Below are 19,793 nucleotides of genomic sequence, written 5' to 3' on the forward strand. Positions count from 1 at the left end.
CATTATTCATAACGCAAGATTGGTATAGTTTTCGTAACATTAGCCTTCGTGGTATTGGGGTGTGGCATTATTTCGGGACACTGATGCCCTGACTCCCCAAGTATCTCGTCAAATCAGCAATAAGCTCCAGCTGTTGTTCCGCAGTCAAACCGCTAACGATGGTCTGCAGGATGCCTCCAACAGTAACGTTGTTCTGGCGAATGAGACTACTATAATAGACATATGTGAATACGCCCATGAGAAATCTGCAAAAGCTGATGTTAGCAGAGGTCTAGACGGACAACCATAGATAACATACTGGCAGTCCATTCGATCAGTCATTCCACCATGTCCCGGAATGCTGTGGCCGAAATCCTTGATATTGAACGCGCGCTTGAAGCCTGAAGCAAAGAATCCTCCAAATGGAGCAACAAGGGAAGCAAAAAAAGCTAATAGTAGGAGATGAAGCTGGTATGGCGCATACGAGATAGTCGATACAGCATGTCCCGTCTATTTCACGGATCCCAAAGGAAACACATCAGAGATGCGACAAAATAAGAGAGCAAATATGACGAACCACCCATGTAAGAAGTGTAGCCAGTGGGCGCCAAAGCTCCAGAGTTTTCCACACAAAGACCGGGTTAGGGACACATTGCATGGAGCTCCAAGCACTAACGCCAAGATCGTGGACAGGGCAGATCATGTAGTTGAACCGCATGAAGTATGTACCCCAAATAACGGCGAAAATAACCGTGCTCCAAAACGCGCCTACAAAACCTTCTACTGTTTTTTTGGGCGAAAGCTTGATCAAGGGGGTTCTACCGAGAGTTTTTCCCCAGATGTATGCAAAGCAATCATTACAGATCACCAAAGATGCAGGAACCCAAAACCAGATGAGACCCTCAAGGATATTGTTCACGATAAAGTGGCTGGAAGCGTGAGAATGAGGATGTGTTGGTCAAGATGGTCGCACAACTTACCTCGACATAACGATGAGAAGCAAGCTCATATGGACCCAACAAAAGAGACCAAACTGCTGTTTGAGATAACCCTTCTTCAATGACATCACGAACCCCATGAACCCTATTGTGTAGAGCGTAAAACTGATCATACGATGGTTCGTCGCGAATGGCAAGAGCTGAGCATCTGCGAAAACGACGTGCTGGAAGTTGATGGTAAGGGGGGTGAGGGAATAGCAGGCGAAGGAGAGTAAAACTCACCTTGAAGTAGTAAATTATACTTTCACCGTACAAGAAGTAGTTCGTTACCGCAAAGAAATACCAGTTGAGAGTTTTGCTCCAAGGATCCTTCCCCTTCAAATCCTCTTTATCACGAGATTCTGGCGTTGCAGACTTCAGGGAGAAAAGGGCGGTGACTTCCCGATACACCAGAGTCTGGCAGAGCATCACCAACAGAACCATATAGGCATGCCCAAGAAGGAGGAGGCCTAAAATTGTGTTCATAAACGGAGACATCAGAATAGTTGAAAATACATACCGACGAAGCCACCAATCATGATGAACGTCCACAAAGTACGCGTCAACAAATTTTGCCGTGTCTTTGTTTGCTCTGAATCTTGAACGTTCGGTTGAGCAGGCGGCGAAAGATCTGGCAACGAAGTCTTTTCGCTGACTTCATGTATGGGACTCTCAAGGGTCGCTACGGGGGGCTTGACTTGTATTGATGAAAGTGACTCTGAGTTGCTTGAAGAGTCGGGTTCCGAATGTTCAGATTCCATAGGTGGAGAAGAAACGAAGGGCCTTTCCAGTTCTCTTGGAGCGACTACTGGTGGTGGTGGTGAAAACGAGGAAGGGCCATCGACGTTCTGCAGAGGTGACTCCAAACTTATATCTTGCGTATGGATAGCTGGCGCAACGGGTGCAGAGACAGGCGGAGGGTCTGTCACAAGAGGTTCTACCTCCGTGATAGCTTCGTGTGCCTGTGGTTGCGTCTTCGATTTCTGACGCTGCTTGCGTTCTAGACGCGCAAGACGATTGGCCTTTTTTATTGCAGACTTTGTCGGTTTCGTTGGTTGTTCAACTAAGCTTCTCACTTGTCATTCTCGAGAATAAGACAAAAGGTGAAAAGTCAAACTTTTCTGTTGTGTCTTCAGAAACATTTTCATCGTCCTCAGTGTCTTCTCCAGAATCAACGGCCAGAGCATCAAAATTAGTTTTGGAGGCGAAGAGGGCGCGTGGAGGAGGAGTGCTGAACCTGCTCATTGGTGATTCAAGGAGGTGAGGAGGCGAAGGACTCGGTCGTGACGTTGTTATATGGCGTTGTTGATCGCTGCATAGTTGATCTTTGAAGCCGTTGAGGAGCATTCATAACATGCGCACATAAACTCAAAACATACTACCTGTACTCTCAACCATAATGCAAAGCCATGACGACTTGGAACCGACTGTACGAATCCGCGAATTGAAAAAGGACAGGGTCAACTTCGTTTTGGGAAATGTGGACCTTGCGTGCGGTCGTTTTTTGCTCAATTTATTCGTACTCAGACTCTGTATGCTTAATAGGTTTGCAAACTCATTGAGGAGAGTTATGATGGCAGACATTCCCACTGTTGGTATGCGTGATTGGCGAATCTGAGCCTTGAAAGATCTCTAATTCCTACTTCAGCTATTGACATGGTTGAGATCGAGATCAATACAACCGTGCTTCCCGACGAATTTATCGCGCACCGCCTAGGCATGGTACCTCTTTTGAGCTCGAATTGCGACGAAGCCATACGCTCCACGAGAGTAAGTATCCAATTAATATGCCCTGTCGTCACCACCAATCGATCCGAAAGGACTGTACTTGTCTCGCCGGATGTTCGTTCTGCGCAATCATGTTGGTCTTGAATGTCGGTTGCCACGATGACACGACAATGGAAGTGACGAGCGCCCACCTCGATGTCATTCCTTACCCTGAAGAGAATCTTGATACCTCAGATTCTGGAGAGGAATTGTCCAAGAGAGGGGAGTATTTTGGCCACCCTGTTGGAAAAAGTACGGGCTTCTCGTTTCCTCCCCTCGATATGACAACCTGACACATCGCAGATGAACCTGGAGTTGCCCCCATTTTGATATGTAAAATAAGAAAAGGGCAGGAGCTGAAAGTTAAATGCGTGGCAAAGAAGGTATTTATAAATTACGTTAACGGCCTCCTCTCATACTTTGTGAAAGGGTATCGCAAAGGAACATGCCAAGTGGTCCCCGTGTTCTGCTGTATCTTTCGAATATGATCCATATAATAAGCTGCGACATACAACATATTGGTTCGAGACCGACGAGAGAGGGGAGTGGCCCATGAGCGACAATGGGAAAGAAGAAGAACCACCGAGAGACGATGAACCTTTCGACTTCAATGCCAAACCTAACAAGTTTTACTTTGAGGTCGAGACTGACGGTAGTCTGGGACCACAAGAAGTTGTTATGAAGGTACTCCACAAGCTTCGTAGGACTTACAGCAAATTTATCACTACTGTAGGGCCTAGCAGAACTACAGACAAAGTTGGCCAACCTCATTCTAGGACTCAAAACACAGCCAGAGGTTGACCTGCTAACGACCGATGGGCAGCCTAACACTCACGCTGCTGAGGTTGGCTGGACTGGCGCTGGTGGTGGTGGCACATGGGGTAATGCAGGTGGTGGTGGTGGTGGTGGATGGGGAGGCACCGCGACGAGCCCAGCCAGGGGCGCCGCAGCTTCAACGTGGGGAGGGTCAAGTCCGAACGGCGCCTCAAACGCTTGGAGTCGCGGGGCTGCCACAGGTTGGGCAAGCCCCAACCCACAGGCCAATGGATGGACTGTTTAGGCACCGACTTGTTCATGTAATACGTAGTACGTACCCCCACGCACCAACAAAATACGAAGACATGTATTGAGATCAACCAGACTCTCTAGGTATTACTTGCCTGGCTGCTGGTACGGAATGATTTACATACTCTAATTCCGACAATGCGTAGGTTACAGCGTCTGAATGTCTGTCTGAAAACCTAATTAAAATATTGCATGTCGCACTAGATTGGAAGAACTTCTCAGAACTTCCACTCTTTTTCGACCTCCATGGCCCACGGGACTGAAAAAGAGTCGGATAAGTCAGCATTTCGGACGAAAACAAGTTCGACCGACATTTTGTTACAAGGGTTTTTGAGAACAGTTTCTCAATCGGTACGTCGTGGGTTTCGCACCATGCTTTTGTGATTCTAGAGAAATGACCTGAGCAACAAGCACTGGTTGGATCCAATCTCCACATACCTAGGATCCAGATAATTAATTTTACTGTCGAGGGTATTTAGCATTGGGCCGATCATAAAACACTCAGCACCGACCTTGTACCCAGAGCAACTTCTTTGGTTTCATCTCTATCAACGATCTGTAACTTGTGCGCTTTAATCTTCTCTGTGAGTTTATCGAACGATTCCTCTATTTTGTCAATTGGTCTAGCTTTCTTTTGCGAAGCCTTGCCGGTCTGCCTTTCCTTTGCCAGTTGTTCAAAATCCTCCCTAATTCCAGACAATCGCTCCTGCAAGACAGATTCGCTTTGGGGCTTTTCTCCGTCTTCCTTGAGTTTCTCATTCTCTTTTGCGAACTTCTTCTCCGCTTTCTCTATCTCCTTCTCCATCATGTTATTTTCATGTTCGGCAATCCAATCGTCGTCAATGTCAGACTCATCTCCAGCATATTTATCTTTTTTCTTGAATTTGGGGTCCTGGGAAAAAAGGAGTTGACGCAACTTCATACGGTCGTATTTCAATGCAAGGTGCTGAAGTCCCAGAATGACGGTTAGGGGGACGTTCTGCGATGGACAGTGGCACTCGAACCTTGTATCGCATTTTTTCCATAGACTGGTCATGGGTTTTCGGAGCGCTCCTTTGATGGTTACATAGAATAGCAACTCGTCGATTCGCTTTATTGTAAGCGTTAAGTTTCTCTTGCAAAGTCGCTCCTTCCAAACTTTCCTCATCCAGAAGTCGCTGGAAGGTGAAGGAAGCGTTGTAAGTACGGAAGACTTTAGCTGTGAGACCCTTCATCTCGGATGTGAGGTGCTTGTTCAAGGAACTTGTCTGGCGTTCTGATCAGCGATTGCTGGTGCGTTCTCAATGTGAATCTCTTACAGTCACACGATCAAAAAGGTTATCGTCATCATTCTTGTTCTCTTTGAAGATCCGAATATTTTTGAACACCTGGGCTTCGACTTCCACCCGATTATAATACCGGATGGAGTCCTTACCGAGAAAGTCGAACACAATGAAGTTGGGGGCCTCTAGTGTGACGTGTTCACAGCGAAGAGAACAACAGCCAACCGTGTCCGCCTCGTCTTCGCCTTTTTCGTTTCCCGCACGAAGTGCAAGTTTATCAATAAAATACATCGCAGTTGCTCGCTGTCGGTCTGCCATCACTTTGGATTTCAGGTCAGCATTGTAGTTGAGGCGAATACGGTCAACGTGATTCTGAAAAAAGTGGGGTGAGAATTGGCAATTGCACGAAGGCTGTTCTAACCTTCAACTCCCGAGCTTTCTCGAACTTCATCATGTCACTCTGGCCTTTGAGCGAACTTCCAGCAGCCAAGAAAACATACTTGTGGTTCCCGTTGATGTTTTCCGTCCAGTTCGCAAGCCAAGTAACAGTGTTGTCGTGGGTGACTGCCTTCCACTTCCCTGGCATATTTGGAATGGGAATAGGCACGTCGACTCCAATATTTAGAGTAATATCCTCTGGACGTACACGAAACTTGAGGGATATGCAAGAGTCAGAGACAAAGTTTGTGAGGGCGCAGCATATCCTCACTTTCAGTGCGCCTTTCTTGGGGTGTTCTCCACGTCCTCTGAAAAGACCGGGGGGTTCCACTCTGAAATTTCCGACCTTTTCCTTACGACCATCAAGTAGACACGTGGTGTACTTCGCCTCCATCTCGTCCTTCGCCTTTTTCGCCGCTTTCTTTTCCTCCGTAGACATAGCCTTCTTCCTGGCTCGCTCGGCTTCGAAATGTTCAAACATCGGACGGAAGTCGCACAGATCAAATGAAATAATTTTTGTACCATCGCGCTGTTGAATGCCAGATTGAGTCACTGTTTGAGACCAACAAATGCAACGTACAGGAGGGTGCCGCTTCAAAACAATCTTCCAGTCTTCGAAGAAGTTTTTTCTGAAGGTTGAGTCTAGTGCGTGCTCTGTTTCCAACATTGTAGCGAAGAAACCAGCAACTTCCTCGGATTCCGGAGGAAGGTCGACCGGTTTGCCTACAGTATGATCGGTAGAAGCTTCCCAAAGACGTAGCAAATGAGTATGGCATACCGTTGTATTTCATTTTGATAGCGGGGGGCAGAGGTTCATACGGAGGAGGAAAGATAACACCGTTGTGTTCCAACGTCTGCCATTTCACAGTACCATCGCCATTCGGATCCTGCTGTTCCCACCACCGAAATACTTCCTCTGGTTCCTCTTCCTTCTTTTCCTTCTTCTTGCCTTTGGCCTTGGTAGGCGACGCATTTGCGGGATCACCATCTACCTTCCCCCCTCTCTTTTTCTTAGGCTTCGGCATATCCAAGCCAGACGCGTCATCCTCTACCTTTCCCCTCTTCCCTCGAGCCGTGGATTTATTCCCCTTAGCTACGGCCACCTCTTCATTATCTTCAGACTTCGTCTTTCGTTTTCGGGAAGATGATTTCGCAGACAAGAGTGGCTTATCATCCTCTCCCGAAGATTCCACCGCAACACCCTGCTCTTTCACCTTCTTCTTCGGAGGTTTCCGTCCCCTAGAAACTTGGCTCTTTCTAGGGATACTAGTTTCCTCTGCGTAAGCGTCATCCACATCAGACTCCTGCTTGACCACTTTGCCGTTGGATTTGGACGGCTTAGCAGGAGATGACGCTAACGGTATGTCCTCGTCGGAGGATGACTCAGCGTAAACAGGCTTCTTCCGTTTCAGATTGCGAGAGGTTCGGGCGTCAGCTCTTGGTTTTCGACTTGCTTGAGACTACATATACGTAAAGCAATGACTATAAGCCCAGAAGAACATAATGCGTGCAATGGTGGCATACCAGTGGCAAATCATCTCCATCGCTCATTGAGATGTCCCCTTCTTCCAGTTTGGCGTGGCCATTACCGTTGATGGCAGCCGCAGTATGGTGACCGTTGTGAGATGGGACATGGTCTGAACCTGACATAAGAGAATGTGACAGAATATGAAGAGGAAATAGTCGAAACGCGTTGGAGGATGTCGAGAGTGAGAGACGAGTAAGGAAGTTGAACTCGTAGACAAGTTATTTCGGCCTGCCCTGAACAAAAAGATCACGACACCTGCCACTTCCAACACTCATCCAAGCCTTATTGTTATCCCGCAAATCCTAGGACGTGAGTTTCTTCTCTCATTGGTCAAAAATATTATTGAACCACACTACCAGCCAAAATGTCCAACCTTCCTCTGTTTAGAGACCCCTGGGCGAAGCGAGAGGCATGGCGGAAAAGCCCCGTTTTCTCTAACCGCGTGATGTTCCGCAATCTCTTCCCTGGCTTTGGGATTGCGGTAGTTGCGTTCACCGCATATGTCATAGCAGACAATGTATATCTTAGTACTCAGACGCAGGACGCATCACACCATTAGAGGTGGGTATCAATACGCCACTGTTAGATATTTACTGGCTGACTTTCTCCGAAGTAAATGGATTTGTGGCCTAGCCGTGCATACATCGAAGAGCCTGAGCAATCCGACCCATGACAGAACGCAAAATGTCATCGCGATGTACCTGTTTCAAGCCTAGTTTGATGTAGCCAGAGCAATTTGTGTATGCACCATTGACACATCTACTTCACGTCAACCCTTCGCGGCTCACCATGGTGGCCGAATTTGTCGACGCATTCCCGAATTTTCAGTATCATTTTGTGTCGCAAATGATGCAATCATCTGGCTCTGTGGGCGCAGACTGGGCACACACCATTATGCGAATCGTCCACCCTTCCGTTTTACGCGGCAGGCGCTACGATTGACAGCTATGCTTAGAAGACCTGCAGGCCGCCAGACTACTCTCAAAGGTTCACTCGTTTTGCCGAGTATCGGGTATAAGCAAGTCGCAACTGCTTGGAACTCCATGGTAGATTTCCGATTCGCACTCGCCCTATCGTGCTTCTTACAACTCTCATTCCTGGACTTCGAGCCTTCGATGCACGATCAAAGTGTCCCAGCCAGGTGTCAAGTGTACCAGTGAGGCTGAGGCTGGGCGTTTCGGAATATAGTTGTAGAACGCCGTTATGATGCTCATGGCAGTTGCATGGCAGCGATTGTCATGTTCTGCCAACACGCGGATCAGAAGGAATGGAACCAATCGAGCTGGATATTTGTCGTAATGACCAAGTAATGACGGAGATCATATACTTAGGAAGATTTATTGTGTAGCGCAAGTGTAGCGTTGGCGGGAACTCTATCAGTTGGATTTTGAGTTCCGCTCGTCGATCTGTGTATGGGGAATGCCAAACCCAAGCCAAACCTAATGTTAGCGACACCAAGGCCATCAACAGTACACACACAAGCACAGCAGGCATCAACTGGTCGGAGGAAGCCTTGAAGCTTTCAAAAATCGCCTCGAGGTTTTGTTCACGCTCACAATCCATTGTCATGGGCCATCATTACCCTTTACGAATCATCTGTCTGCCCAGCGCAATCTAGGCAAATATTCTCACTATGAGGAGCGGTGACTACGCTTCAAAGAAGTTTGGACATGATGCCGCCAAAGCAGCTTAGTATAAGTACTTCCGCAGAATCGGGGAGTGTCATACTACGCAGTCGTGTCCTCAAATGACCCGAGCTACCCAATTCACGAACATTATCTTCGACCTCGGAGATGTTGTATTCAAGTGGTCACCCGAAACCAAGACATCCATCTCCTCGAGAACGCTTCGTGACATACTATCCTCTCCGACCTGGTTTAATTACGAGCGTGGTCAATTGGCCGAAGAAGAGTGTTACCAACAAATAGGCGAGGAGTTCAACTTACTCTCAGGAGAGGTTCGACGCGCATTTGACCAGGCGCGGGAGTCGCTCGTCGCTGATGAGGCGCTCATTGATCTAATTCGTGACCTCAAAACTCAATCCGACGGCCGTCTCCGTATATTTGCCATGTCCAACATCTCTCCTCCCGATTGGGCCGTTTTGCGAACTAAGCCTGCGGACTGGTCGATCTTTGATCAGGTTTTCACATCTGGGAGTGCGGGGGAACGGAAGCCCAACCTTGGCTTTTACGAGCACGTCCTCGCGGGCACGGGAGTTGGCCCCCGTCAGACGATTTTTGTTGACGACAAATTGGAGAATGTGATCTCCGCCCGGTCTCTGGGTTTCCATGGCATCGTCTTTGATAGTCCTGAGCCAGTCAAGCGGGCCCTCCGTAATTTAACTGGCGATCCTCTTGCTAGAGGCCAGGCGTTCCTTCACGAAAATGCTGGCAATCTTGTCTCTGTCACGGAAAATAGCGACAATCATGAAGCCGTTTTGTTGCAGGAAAACTTTGCGCAGCTTCTTATTTTGGAAGTGATTGGTGACGCGTTGGTCATAGGCCCGCCTCAGAATTCGTGACGCTGACTTGCAATTTTTCAGTAATCTAGTTAATTTGGTGGAACATCCCCGAACGTGGAGCTTCTTCCAAGGTGAGTTTTTTCTCAAGTTCTCCAGAACCGCAATTCCGACATCGTAGCAAGGCAAAGGTCAGCTAACCACGGAAGAATTTCCATTTGATCTTGACACAACGTCGTTGGGCCTTACTGTCATGAAGCGGGACAAGGCCGTCGCGAATTCGGTTATGAACGAGATGCTGGAGTATGTCGACCATGATGGCATCATTCAAGTAAGGGTGAAACCCCCTCTATGAAAACATCATTTCAGCTAACATTGTGGGCTCTAGACGTACTTTGACCATCGACGACCAAGATTTGATCCTGTAGTGTGCGTGAATGCCTTGACGCTCTTCTATACGCACGGTCGCGGTTCAGAATTGAGTCGGACCCTCCAATGGATCCACAAAGTCCTCTTAAACCGGGCATATCTGGATGGCACACGTTATTACCAAACCGCAGAGTGCTTTCTATTTTTCCTTAGCCGTCTATTGGCCAGTTCTGAGGATCGGGAGCTGCATGCTCTCCTCAAACCACTCCTTAGAGAAAGGATCCAGGAGCGCATCGGTGTCGAAGGTGACTCAATTGCGCTCGCCATGCGAATCCTCGTCTGTGATTTTGTTGGGCTGAGGGATGAGATTGATTTGCGCTCTCTCCTTCCGTTGCAATGCGAAGACGGTGGTTGGGAAATAGGATGGATTTATAAGTATGGGTCATCAGGACTCAGGATCGGCAATCGTGGTCTGACAACGGCTCTTGCACTCAACGCATTGAGGGCAACGAGTCAGCCATGCGAGGCAACTTCAGAACCTCTCAAAACCGCTGCCACGAAATCGCCCAATCATGGTTCTTCCCTATTCTCCGGCAGACAGGCTCGCAGCAATTCCTTCAAGAATTCATTACAATGGATGTGGCACGGCGGGAAGTTCAAGAAATCAATAGAAATTAGCGGCAGTTGAAACTTGAGGCCCATGGGAATTTGTAGATTTTAGCCATTGTACATTGACATTCTGTGACCTATTTGAATAGGCTCTAGATAGATTGACGCACCCGAGCTTCAACCACATAGAAAGCGTTTGTATACAGGATTGTTTGTTTCCTCGACATATGCGAAGTCGAGCTTGGTTAAAAACTCTTCAAAAGCCTGACTGTCACTTGGTGGCACCTGAATACCCGCTAAAACCTTGCCCAAATCTTTTGAAAAGGTGTTAGTGAATGGTTCACTGGTTCACCTTTGACTGACCAGCTCCATGGTTCCTATAATGGAACAAGGATATATTCCAATCAAGCTGGAGGCCTAACAGAAACTTTCTGAGAGCCCCTGGTCGCTCAGGAAATTCTGAGATGGCGTTAGCCGCCAGATGGAGAGGGTGTGATTGAAACATGCTCGCCGAATCTGAATACTCTCTCGTTAGATACCTGTGCCAAACCCCCGATCATATATCGAACGTGGCTTTTAGCGAATTCATCGTCGCTGATATCAAAACCTTGCATATCCGCTTGCTCCAAAGCCTTAAGTACGTCTCGTACCTCGCTCTCCCTGGAGTTGGATTCCAGTTTGAAGGACATGAGGACGTGAGCTCGGTCTCCAGAGATATTGTATCGATAAATAAATTCTGTCACTGCGCGTGGATGGATAACGGAGTGTAAGGCAATGAAACTAAAAATAAAGTAAAAAAACGTCATCTTTCAACCCAAACCTATTGTGGATACACACCTTCCTGGTTTTTCTGGGATCTCGACGCTCAGGAGGGCTTCTCGACCCTCTCCTAGTTCTGCACGTTCTGCAACGAACCGTAATCTGTCGAAATTCATATTTGCACCGCTCACGACTACTACAAATTTCTTTTGTGCCCCAACCAAATCATTTTCAGCAATGTAACGCTTCAGGCCTGCTAATGCTAGAGCCCCTGCTGGCTCAGTGATTGATCGAGTTTCTTGAGCAGAAAATGTCAAATTTGCACCACTCTCGAAGATATCATGGACACGGTTACCTTCGAATATATCTTTTATCGCAGCACAAATTTCATCGTTGTCGACTTTGACAATCCCGTCAAGCAAATTTTGGCATATCCGGAAGGGCTCTTCTCCTACAATCTTGACAGCTGTCCCGTCACTGAAAGGTCCGACCTCACGCAACGTTACACGAGTGCCCTTCTCGATGCTGCGGTCCATCGCATCTCCATCGATGGTTTCCACACCTCTGACCAAGGTATTCGGGCTACCAATCCTTTTGACGTACTCACAGATTCCAGCTACCAGGCCGCCCCCACCAACAGCAGCAAAGATTGAGTCTAGCTGATCTGAATCGGCCAGCTGCTTTAGAATTTCCATCCCTACGGTACCTTGACCCGCGATGACAAGGGGATCATCATATGGGGGGACGAAGGTCAGACCGTGGGCCGCAGCGAGACGAGCACATTCCATCTTGGCTTCGTCAAAATCCACTCCGTGTAAAATAACCTTGGCACCCAGACGCGCTACGTTGCGCACTTTTATAGAGGGAGTACCTTGCGGCATTACGATCGTGCAAGGAATTCCGAGACGTGCACCAGAAAGGGCGACACCTTGGGCATGGTTTCCTGCAACATGGAATTAAAAGAATGAGTTTCATGGAAAACTGAGGGCATTAGAAGCGTGGTGACTTCAATCATACGCACACTGACCAGCGCTGCATGTCACGACGCCTTTCCAGCGCTCCTCATCGGATAAGCTAGCCATGAAATTGTATGCGCCGCGGATCTTGAAGCTGAAGACCTCCTGAAGATCTTCGCGCTTGAGCCAAATTTGGTTCCCAAGCTTGGAGCTTAGATTGGTTGCGAGGATCAATGGGGTTTCCTTCAAAATCTCGTAAACTTTGGAGGTGAGGATGAGCCTCAAATAATCGGGTGTATTAGATGGTAAGAGAAGGTGTTTTGCAAGACGAGGGTAAGAAAGCGGCTCTGGAGCATTTGAGGCATATTCAATGATTGCAGACATTTGGGCCGTTTGACCGTTGACGGAAGAGATTTTTCCAGTCCACAACTTCGTAGTTGTGATCACCTGACTGAATCAAGCTTGAATTGCTTTCACTGTGACCATGGCTCAAGCTGCAATGGGGCCTCCTCTCTCCCCTAGGGAAACTCGACGTTCAGGTCGGCGCTCAGCTCCTTCTACTTCCACCAGCGCCTCCAAATCACCAGACTCGGATCAACCTCCTCGTCAGAAGGATGGCGTGCCGCGTCCAGCGCCCACCTCTACCGGCAACGGTGGTAGAACCAAACGCTTGAAACAAGAAGACCTCGAAGAAAACGTTGATGACAGAAGAAATTCATCTTCTACCTCAACCCCTGCCTCAACCTCATTCGCCTCTAACCCTACCGCGGTCCCAGGGGGAAAGTCAAAACGAAAAGTGAAAGAAAAAGACAAACAGCTGGCGATCGATGAGCATGGAGACCCTCCCAGCGCTTCTGCTGAAGACCACCCTCCCGACGCTGTAGAGGAGGAGGAGCAAGGGATCACAAGATGCGTTTGTGGGAGTTCTGGTATGGTGACAGTCCGCTTCCCATTCTCTTTTTTAGCTAACTGATAGCAAAAATTGTAAGGAGAGGATGACCCGGATGCGGGGGAATTCATGGTTCAGTGTGAAACCTGCAAGGTGTGGCAGCACGGCTTATGTATGGGGTACCAATCCGAGGATCAGGTTCACGACTACGACTATTACTGTGAGCAATGCAGACCCGAGCTCCATGTAGATCTTATCAAGTGAATTCCTTCTATTTTGTCTCTGAATTGGCCGCTGATTCAAGATTCAGAAAGCTTTCCAAGCGGCCGCGTCAAACCTCTGCGGGTTCTCATCATAATCCAGTTCCCTCCACATCGAGGGTGTCTCGTTCACACTCACCATCTCATTCGCTCAAACAACCATCCAAACGACGTAATACTATGAATAGCAGGGATGCCGCATTCGATGAAAGTTTAAAGGAAATTATCGAAGCAACGGCTGCTGAAGCCGCTGCACATGGCACAGTCATCTCTGCTGTTCCTTCCGTTGATGTTTCTCCAACTGAAGAGGTGGAAGAAGAAACTGAGGCTCAGCAAATCGCAAAAAGGAAAAGGAAACGTAGCGAGGATGACGTGTATGCCTCGTTTCTCTAATCTAACAATGTTTTGATGTTAACTGTTCAGTGAGCAGGGTCCCGAAGAAGAGAACGCGGTCTGCTTCAAGTGCGTCTGATCGTGCATCCATTATTCCTCAAGACGACGCTTCCCCACTCGCGATCTTGGAAAAACCACTTGCCCCAGTCGCCCCACAATTACCTCCCAAAAGCTCGGGTCGGAATAAGCGAGGTGGACGGAAAAATGCCAATGTTGACACAGTCGCGTCAGTCGATGGGGATGAAGGTAAAAAAACATGAGACATGGGAATTGAACTTGGCTGATCAGGCTTAGCCCCCACAGCACCAAAACGTACCGGCAACAGCAGTCGCTCGAAGGGCTCTACGACTGCAAAACGACCCCCTTTTTCTCATGTTGGGTCTCACGGTTCAGGGAACGACCACAGCGCACGTCGAAATCAGTCTGGAGGAGTCGCTGGACAAGCTGTTGCACCTGTCAACACAGAATCCTCGCGTGCATATCGGAGTTCGCATGCATATGCAGTTTCACAACAGTCCCTTTTTACATCATGGAATCTTCCGGATTACCTCGCGCATCTTGAGGAGATGCTGCCAACGGATACTCCTCAGCCCCTAGAGGTTCGTGCGGGTCCTGGAGTTGCTGCTGGAGGAAGGGGTGAGAGCACAGAGCGGACGATGGAGCGAGGTGTGAAGGTTAAATGGCCAAGTAAACGCATGAGCGTTGGCGATATGAACAAGCGAGTGAGGGCTCTGGTGGAATGGGTTGGGAGGGAACAAGCAAGCGCTCTCGATCGTGGGCGTAGGAGGATCGCCTTGGAGAGGGCTCTTTATGAACTGGCCTCCGATCCCGGCGAGACTGAAGCAACAAATTTTTCTGCTGGAAATGGGGAACCATCCCTGGCGTGCTCTGTGGAGGCAGATTCTCGACAAGACCATAGCAGTCATCTAATACACAACACAACACACCCATTGCCTTCGACAATGAAAATAATGGAGGAACTTATGGAAGAACTGATTGGATTCCAGGAGAGATTTGGACCGGGTGCAAAAAACCGAGAGAGGGAGAGGAGAATGCATGTTGGTGCTTCATGACACATAACCACTCATTTTCTACTTAACATGAATGTAATAATACACGGTCGACATTCTGGCCCTTTGTTTTTGAGAGAATGAATGTGCACAGCCACATGTCAGTTCAGCTTAGCTCGTCATAATATTTGATTCTTAGACTCCATGGAAGACTCACCCGACCTCTCCGATAGCGAAGACTATGGAGGACATGAAGATCACCACGGAGATTACTCTCAGCGAATGGAAGAACTTTTTGACGACACAGACGACGACTCTAAAGACGATGGAGAAGACGAGCTTACCGATGAAGAGGAGGGTTTCTTATATACTGGAATGGACGCAGAGGACGCCTCAGTCGGATATCGGCAACAACTTCGAGATGTTCTAGAACAAAATGAGGACGAGGAATATAACTCAAACGCGGACGAGGTGGAGCGCTCGCCGGCGTTGGACAGCGGCGCTAGGGCGTCGGTCGATGACGAAGAAGAGCTACTGGTTAGCAGTCTCTATACCTTCAATGAAGTCTGAGCTGGAACGCTGATGCATAAACTAGCAACGCGATGACTCTAACTCCTTGTTACATTACTCTTCTGGCACGATGTCGTCACCACCTTCAAGAGTTACGTCTCCAGGAATACAAAGCTTGAAACTATCTCGGCCCTTTTTGCACCCTACCGTTTCCCGACTCCGTTCCTACACTCCTCAGCCCTCCATCTTGCTTGCCAACGAAGCAGCGATGTCTTCATCGCACTTTACCGTCGCTTCACCTTCGCCATCTCACTTTTCCTCCATGTCTCGCCTATCATCTTCATCCAACCTCAGGGACATACAGAACGACCAATTTCATGAACCGGTTCATATTATTGACCGTGACGTGTTCAGGTGGACCGACCTCGGCGCAATAACACAGGAAATGTACCCCAAACCCTCTGCAAAGGCTTCCTCGGTCCTCGGCACGTTCTCAGCAGGGTTACCTACCGTCTTAGCTGCCAATGGTCTGCTTTGCGTTGGAACTGAACAAGGAAAAATATACGTCTACGATTTCAAGCAGACACTAAAGGCAGTCTGTGGGAGTGACCTGACAGGTATGCTTGCTCCTCCAAGAATTGACTATCGCTCATGTTTTCGGAAAAGCCAAACATGGCTCGGTGACCTCCATAGCACTGTCTGATGACCATACGTGTATAGCTTCTGGCCATATAACTGGTCATATTCACCTTTATGACTTAAAAAAACCGAATTCCCCATTCCGATCTGTGCCGCCCGTCACTTTATCTGCTGTATCCTCTGGTCGCAAAGAAGGCCACTTGGAAGGTTCTTGTATTGTCAGCATTGGCTTCATAGCTGGAAGACATACAGCGATTGTTTCTGCAGACGAAAAGGGCTTGGCATTTTTCCATTCTCTGGGAAAGCTGCTCTTTGTAGAAGCACCGGACATTCTTCGCATTCTTGGGCGATACCCTGACTCCTCACCTTCATTGAAGCCTCTACCACGACATCTGCCAAATGATGGACCTGAACGAGGGCCTAATGTGCGTGCAAATCGATATACCATCTTGGCTATGGCATCCTTGCCACTAGGCACACCGAATCCGACAGACACTTACGATCTTGTTGCTCTGCTTACACCCACAAAATTGGTCGTCGTCGGTCTGCGACCGACCCCGAAAACATGGTTCAAATTTCCTCGTGATCCAAGTGAAGGAACGTCGAGGTCTGGGTGCAAAGGCGTACTGGCCTGGTTTCCGAGTATTTCACGTTCGACATCGAGATTACCCGAAGCAAGTCAAGCCGGAAAGCAAAAAGAAGGGTCGAGTGAGAGTTCAGTCGCCCCGATGCTTGCATTTACATGGGGAACGTCCCTTCGTCTCGTTCGCGTGTCGGAATCAAAAATTAAGGCACCGGCAAAAAAAACTAAAGCCGGTGGGGTTGAGATGGAAGTCGGGACGATTGTTCATGAACTTGTGAGAAAATGGATAATGGAAGACGATATTCTCTCTGTCCAGTGGTTGAATGTCAATGTGGGTTCGTTCACTTCAATTCATGGTGTTAAGAAGATGAAAATCTTACGATGTAATATGGTATACAGCAAATCGTCGTCGTCACTTCCACGACTTTAGGAGTGTACGACATCACATTGTGTCGTCTAATTGAACAGGTCGATTTTGATGGCATGTCATTATCGCCATCGAACCAGAGTACTGAGACGAACGCGTCCGCACGAGCGGATACAATCCACATCGTCTCGCATCGTGTCCGCGTTTATAAAGGAAAAATCTTCCTGTTGGTACGCTCATTCTTTTTCTACCTCAGTTGTATTCCTGAATAACGTGTCACATGGTAGGCTAGAGACCGATTTCAGGTCGGTACGCTGTTAACTTGGGCTGATCGCATTCTCGCATTGGTACAAACCGGAGACTTTCTCAAGGCAATCGACCTCACACGAGCATACTACTCCGATGAAGCACCTGGAAATAGGAATGGACTTCCTGATGACCCTGATCTTCGAAAGGAGGTCATCGGTGAAAAGATGAAGAGCCTCATGAACGCCTCCACTCTCTGGGCATTTTCTGAAGACCGCATGACTGATGAAACTCATTCAACGCCAGATGGTCGTGGCGTGGATCGTACCTCCCTATTTGAAGCCCTTGTCACGATTTGTTGTCGTGTTTGCATCGCACTGTCCGATTTCGAGTTTTTGTTTGAAGATTTGTTCCAGAAGTACGACGATGCAGGTATAACGACGATCTATCTTCGTCAGCTGGAACCTTTTGTTTTGGACAACGAAATTCGGCATGTTCCTCCACGTATAACCCAGAGACTCATCCATCTTCACGAGGAAGATGGTCAACCAGAGCACGTGGAGCGCATCATTTGGCACATGGATCCTTCATGTCTAGATTTGAACCAAGCCATTCGCCTGTGCCAGAAGTTTCACTTGTACGACGCCCTCATCTACATATACATCCGTGCGCTTCAAGACTATGTTGCGCCCGTGGTTGAACTCCTTGGACTCGTCCGACGTGTCCAGCAGTATGAAAAAGCTCAGACAAAGTCTTTTGAAGAACAAAGATTAGCCTTGGATGATGACACCATTGGACCTATTACTGCTAATGCGTACAAAGTGTACCCCTACTTAGCCAACATTTTGTTGGGGCTCATTTATCCAAGCGAGGAACCCTTGTCGGCCCTAGACGCTGTCAAGGCAAAGGTTGATGTTTACACATTTCTCTTTTTTGGCCGTTCTAATGTTTGGCCTCCCGGCGAAAATGGCCAGCTGGTCTTGACTTCGGATGAGGAAGGAGGACCAGAGCCGACGTACCCTTATGCTCGTCAGCTTCTACGATTCGATTCAGAGTCCTTTCTTCATTCTCTCGACATTGCCTTTGAAGACGCCTTTTTAAACGAGGAATCCAGGAATATCAACCGTTTAATCATTGTCAGAATTCTGCTGGAAATCATAGCTTCAGGCGATCTGCCACCGAAAGACGTCACTTTTGTGAATATTTTCATTGCACGAAACGTGCCCAAATATCCTCAATTCTTACAAGTTGCACCAAGTGTTCTTCACGCTATTCTGGTCAACCTCGCCCAAGATCCTGATAGCAGAACACGTGAGGATCGGCAGCTTGCAGTTGAATATCTGCTATCTGTGTACAATCCTCACGAAAGTGATCGATTTGTCGCCCTCTTTGTGGCGGCCGGTTTCTACCGGATCCTTCGGTCGTGGTATCGTCAAGAGAGGCGGTGGCCGCAATTACTTTCAACTTACTTCGATGATCCCCAGTTTCCCACCTCGGACGTTTTGAAGAAGGCGAACGAAGTGCTCTCTCTTTCATGCCGTTCAAACAAGAGTGTTGTTCCTACCGGTCTTGCGGGGACAATTTCCGACTTTCTCCCGAAGCTATTGCGTGCTAGTATTCGGGGTACTGCGATCATCCTTGAAGAGTATTTGCCACAACTCCACCAACAAGCTCTGGACTCATTAGATCTCAATGAGGATGGCCACCAGAGTCAATTCGAATATCTTAACTGCTTGCTTGGGCCCCTCGGTGGCAATGATGAAGGTTTCGCAACTCACCACGGAAGCGAGAAGTCGGATAATCTGGGAAATCTTCGTCAACTATTCATTGCTCTCCAATGCCAACTCCATCCTGGGGAAGTAATTGAGCTCCTTCAATATTTACCGTCGGAAAAGCTTGATTGGACGCAGGTTTTTCAGACTTGCGAAGCAAATGAAGTACTCGACGCTGCTGTGTGGACAACAAACAAGATAAGCGGTCCTCGAGAAGCGCTTGTTCAAGCAGGTTCCTACCAGCAACGTCTGACTCATCAAATCGCACAAGCACTTCTGGAGAGTTCCTTGCGCAACACTCAACATCCTCTGGAAATTTTGCAAGCCGTGGGTCGGATAGGGACCACTATATGCCTCGAACATTCTCAGGGACCCTCTACCACCAAAGTCTCTTCGGAAGATTTGTGGTTTTTGCTTTTGAGCCGTCAAATACAGACCGTCCAGCTCCTCGCTGACTCACAGCCCTTGAAAGACAGGGATTCACAATTCATGACAAGTAATGACTTGGAATACATGCTTTCTTCAACACGCTCGCTTGTACAAGAAACGTTCGGGGCTCTGGTGTCAATCACATCAACACGGGCTGTGTCGTTCCCTCGTCTTTTCAAACGCCTTGTTAATTCTGCCCCTACATCTATGGGCAACCATTACACAGAATTCAGGATCGTCCTCGGGGGTATGCTGGACTCATATCGTTCAGACGGCGACATGTTGGTAATGACAAAACATCTTGTCGATAGTGATCTGTTTGATGTTATTGCCGCCCATCAGCGTGAGCGAGATCGAGGATGGTCTCCTCATCGGGGCATTTGCAACACTTGTCGCAAACCGTTGGCACACACTGAAAATCCAATACCGGCTCTCAGTCACGATCCTTCCATAGTTGCCTTCCGATCTGGGGCGATTTCCCATAGACGTTGTTTGCCCGTAGGATAGCCATAGTGTACGCCAGCTTAC

At 48.2% G+C, this 19,793-nt stretch overlaps 6 protein-coding genes across 6 annotated transcripts; 4 read left to right on the forward strand and 2 right to left on the reverse strand.

Annotated features, from left to right (window-relative positions):
* Nucleotides 1-67: 67 nt before the first annotated feature.
* LACBIDRAFT_232085 (uncharacterized protein) lies at nt 68-1,717 on the reverse strand (the record flags this gene model as incomplete). Its single annotated transcript, XM_001877708.1, has 6 exons — nt 68-245; nt 299-489; nt 560-908; nt 960-1,141; nt 1,200-1,426; nt 1,477-1,717. The coding sequence occupies 6 exons, from the start codon at nt 1,715-1,717 to the stop codon at nt 68-70; spliced, it is 1,368 nt and encodes a 455-aa protein (XP_001877743.1).
* Nucleotides 1,718-2,355: 638 nt separating this feature from the next.
* Nucleotides 2,356-3,524, forward strand: LACBIDRAFT_232470 (uncharacterized protein; the record flags this gene model as incomplete). Its single annotated transcript, XM_001877345.1, has 6 exons — nt 2,356-2,447; nt 2,502-2,551; nt 2,605-2,726; nt 2,777-2,975; nt 3,027-3,106; nt 3,153-3,524. 6 exons carry the CDS (start codon nt 2,356-2,358, stop codon nt 3,522-3,524), a joined length of 915 nt encoding a protein of 304 aa, XP_001877380.1.
* A 3,851-nt stretch (nt 3,525-7,375) lies between these two features.
* LACBIDRAFT_313705 (uncharacterized protein) lies at nt 7,376-7,575 on the forward strand (the record flags this gene model as incomplete). The annotated part of the gene is made up of 1 exon (XM_001877346.1): nt 7,376-7,575. Exon 1 carries the CDS (start codon nt 7,381-7,383, stop codon nt 7,573-7,575), a length of 195 nt encoding a protein of 64 aa, XP_001877381.1. The 5' UTR covers nt 7,376-7,380.
* Nucleotides 7,576-8,790: 1,215 nt separating this feature from the next.
* Nucleotides 8,791-10,345, forward strand: LACBIDRAFT_166507 (uncharacterized protein; the record flags this gene model as incomplete). The annotated part of the gene is made up of 4 exons (XM_001877347.1): nt 8,791-9,506; nt 9,559-9,608; nt 9,660-9,805; nt 9,863-10,345. Coding segments are annotated over 4 exons (1,395 nt in total), but the record flags the coding sequence as incomplete, so codon positions are not given.
* Nucleotides 10,346-10,629: 284 nt separating this feature from the next.
* Nucleotides 10,630-12,551, reverse strand: LACBIDRAFT_313707 (uncharacterized protein; the record flags this gene model as incomplete). Its single annotated transcript, XM_001877709.1, has 5 exons — nt 10,630-10,766; nt 10,816-10,911; nt 10,964-11,232; nt 11,290-12,154; nt 12,239-12,551. 5 exons carry the CDS (start codon nt 12,549-12,551, stop codon nt 10,630-10,632), a joined length of 1,680 nt encoding a protein of 559 aa, XP_001877744.1.
* Nucleotides 12,552-15,674: 3,123 nt separating this feature from the next.
* LACBIDRAFT_246733 (vacuolar protein sorting-associated protein) lies at nt 15,675-19,772 on the forward strand (the record flags this gene model as incomplete). Its single annotated transcript, XM_001877348.1, has 5 exons — nt 15,675-15,834; nt 15,923-16,638; nt 16,696-16,782; nt 16,851-17,015; nt 17,106-19,772. 5 exons carry the CDS (start codon nt 15,675-15,677, stop codon nt 19,770-19,772), a joined length of 3,795 nt encoding a protein of 1,264 aa, XP_001877383.1.
* Nucleotides 19,773-19,793: the final 21 nt, after the last annotated feature.

The sequence above is a fragment of the Laccaria bicolor genome, genomic scaffold (genome assembly GCF_000143565.1).
Source record: "Laccaria bicolor S238N-H82 LACBIscaffold_5 genomic scaffold, whole genome shotgun sequence".
Classification (NCBI taxonomy): domain Eukaryota; kingdom Fungi; phylum Basidiomycota; class Agaricomycetes; order Agaricales; family Hydnangiaceae; genus Laccaria; species Laccaria bicolor.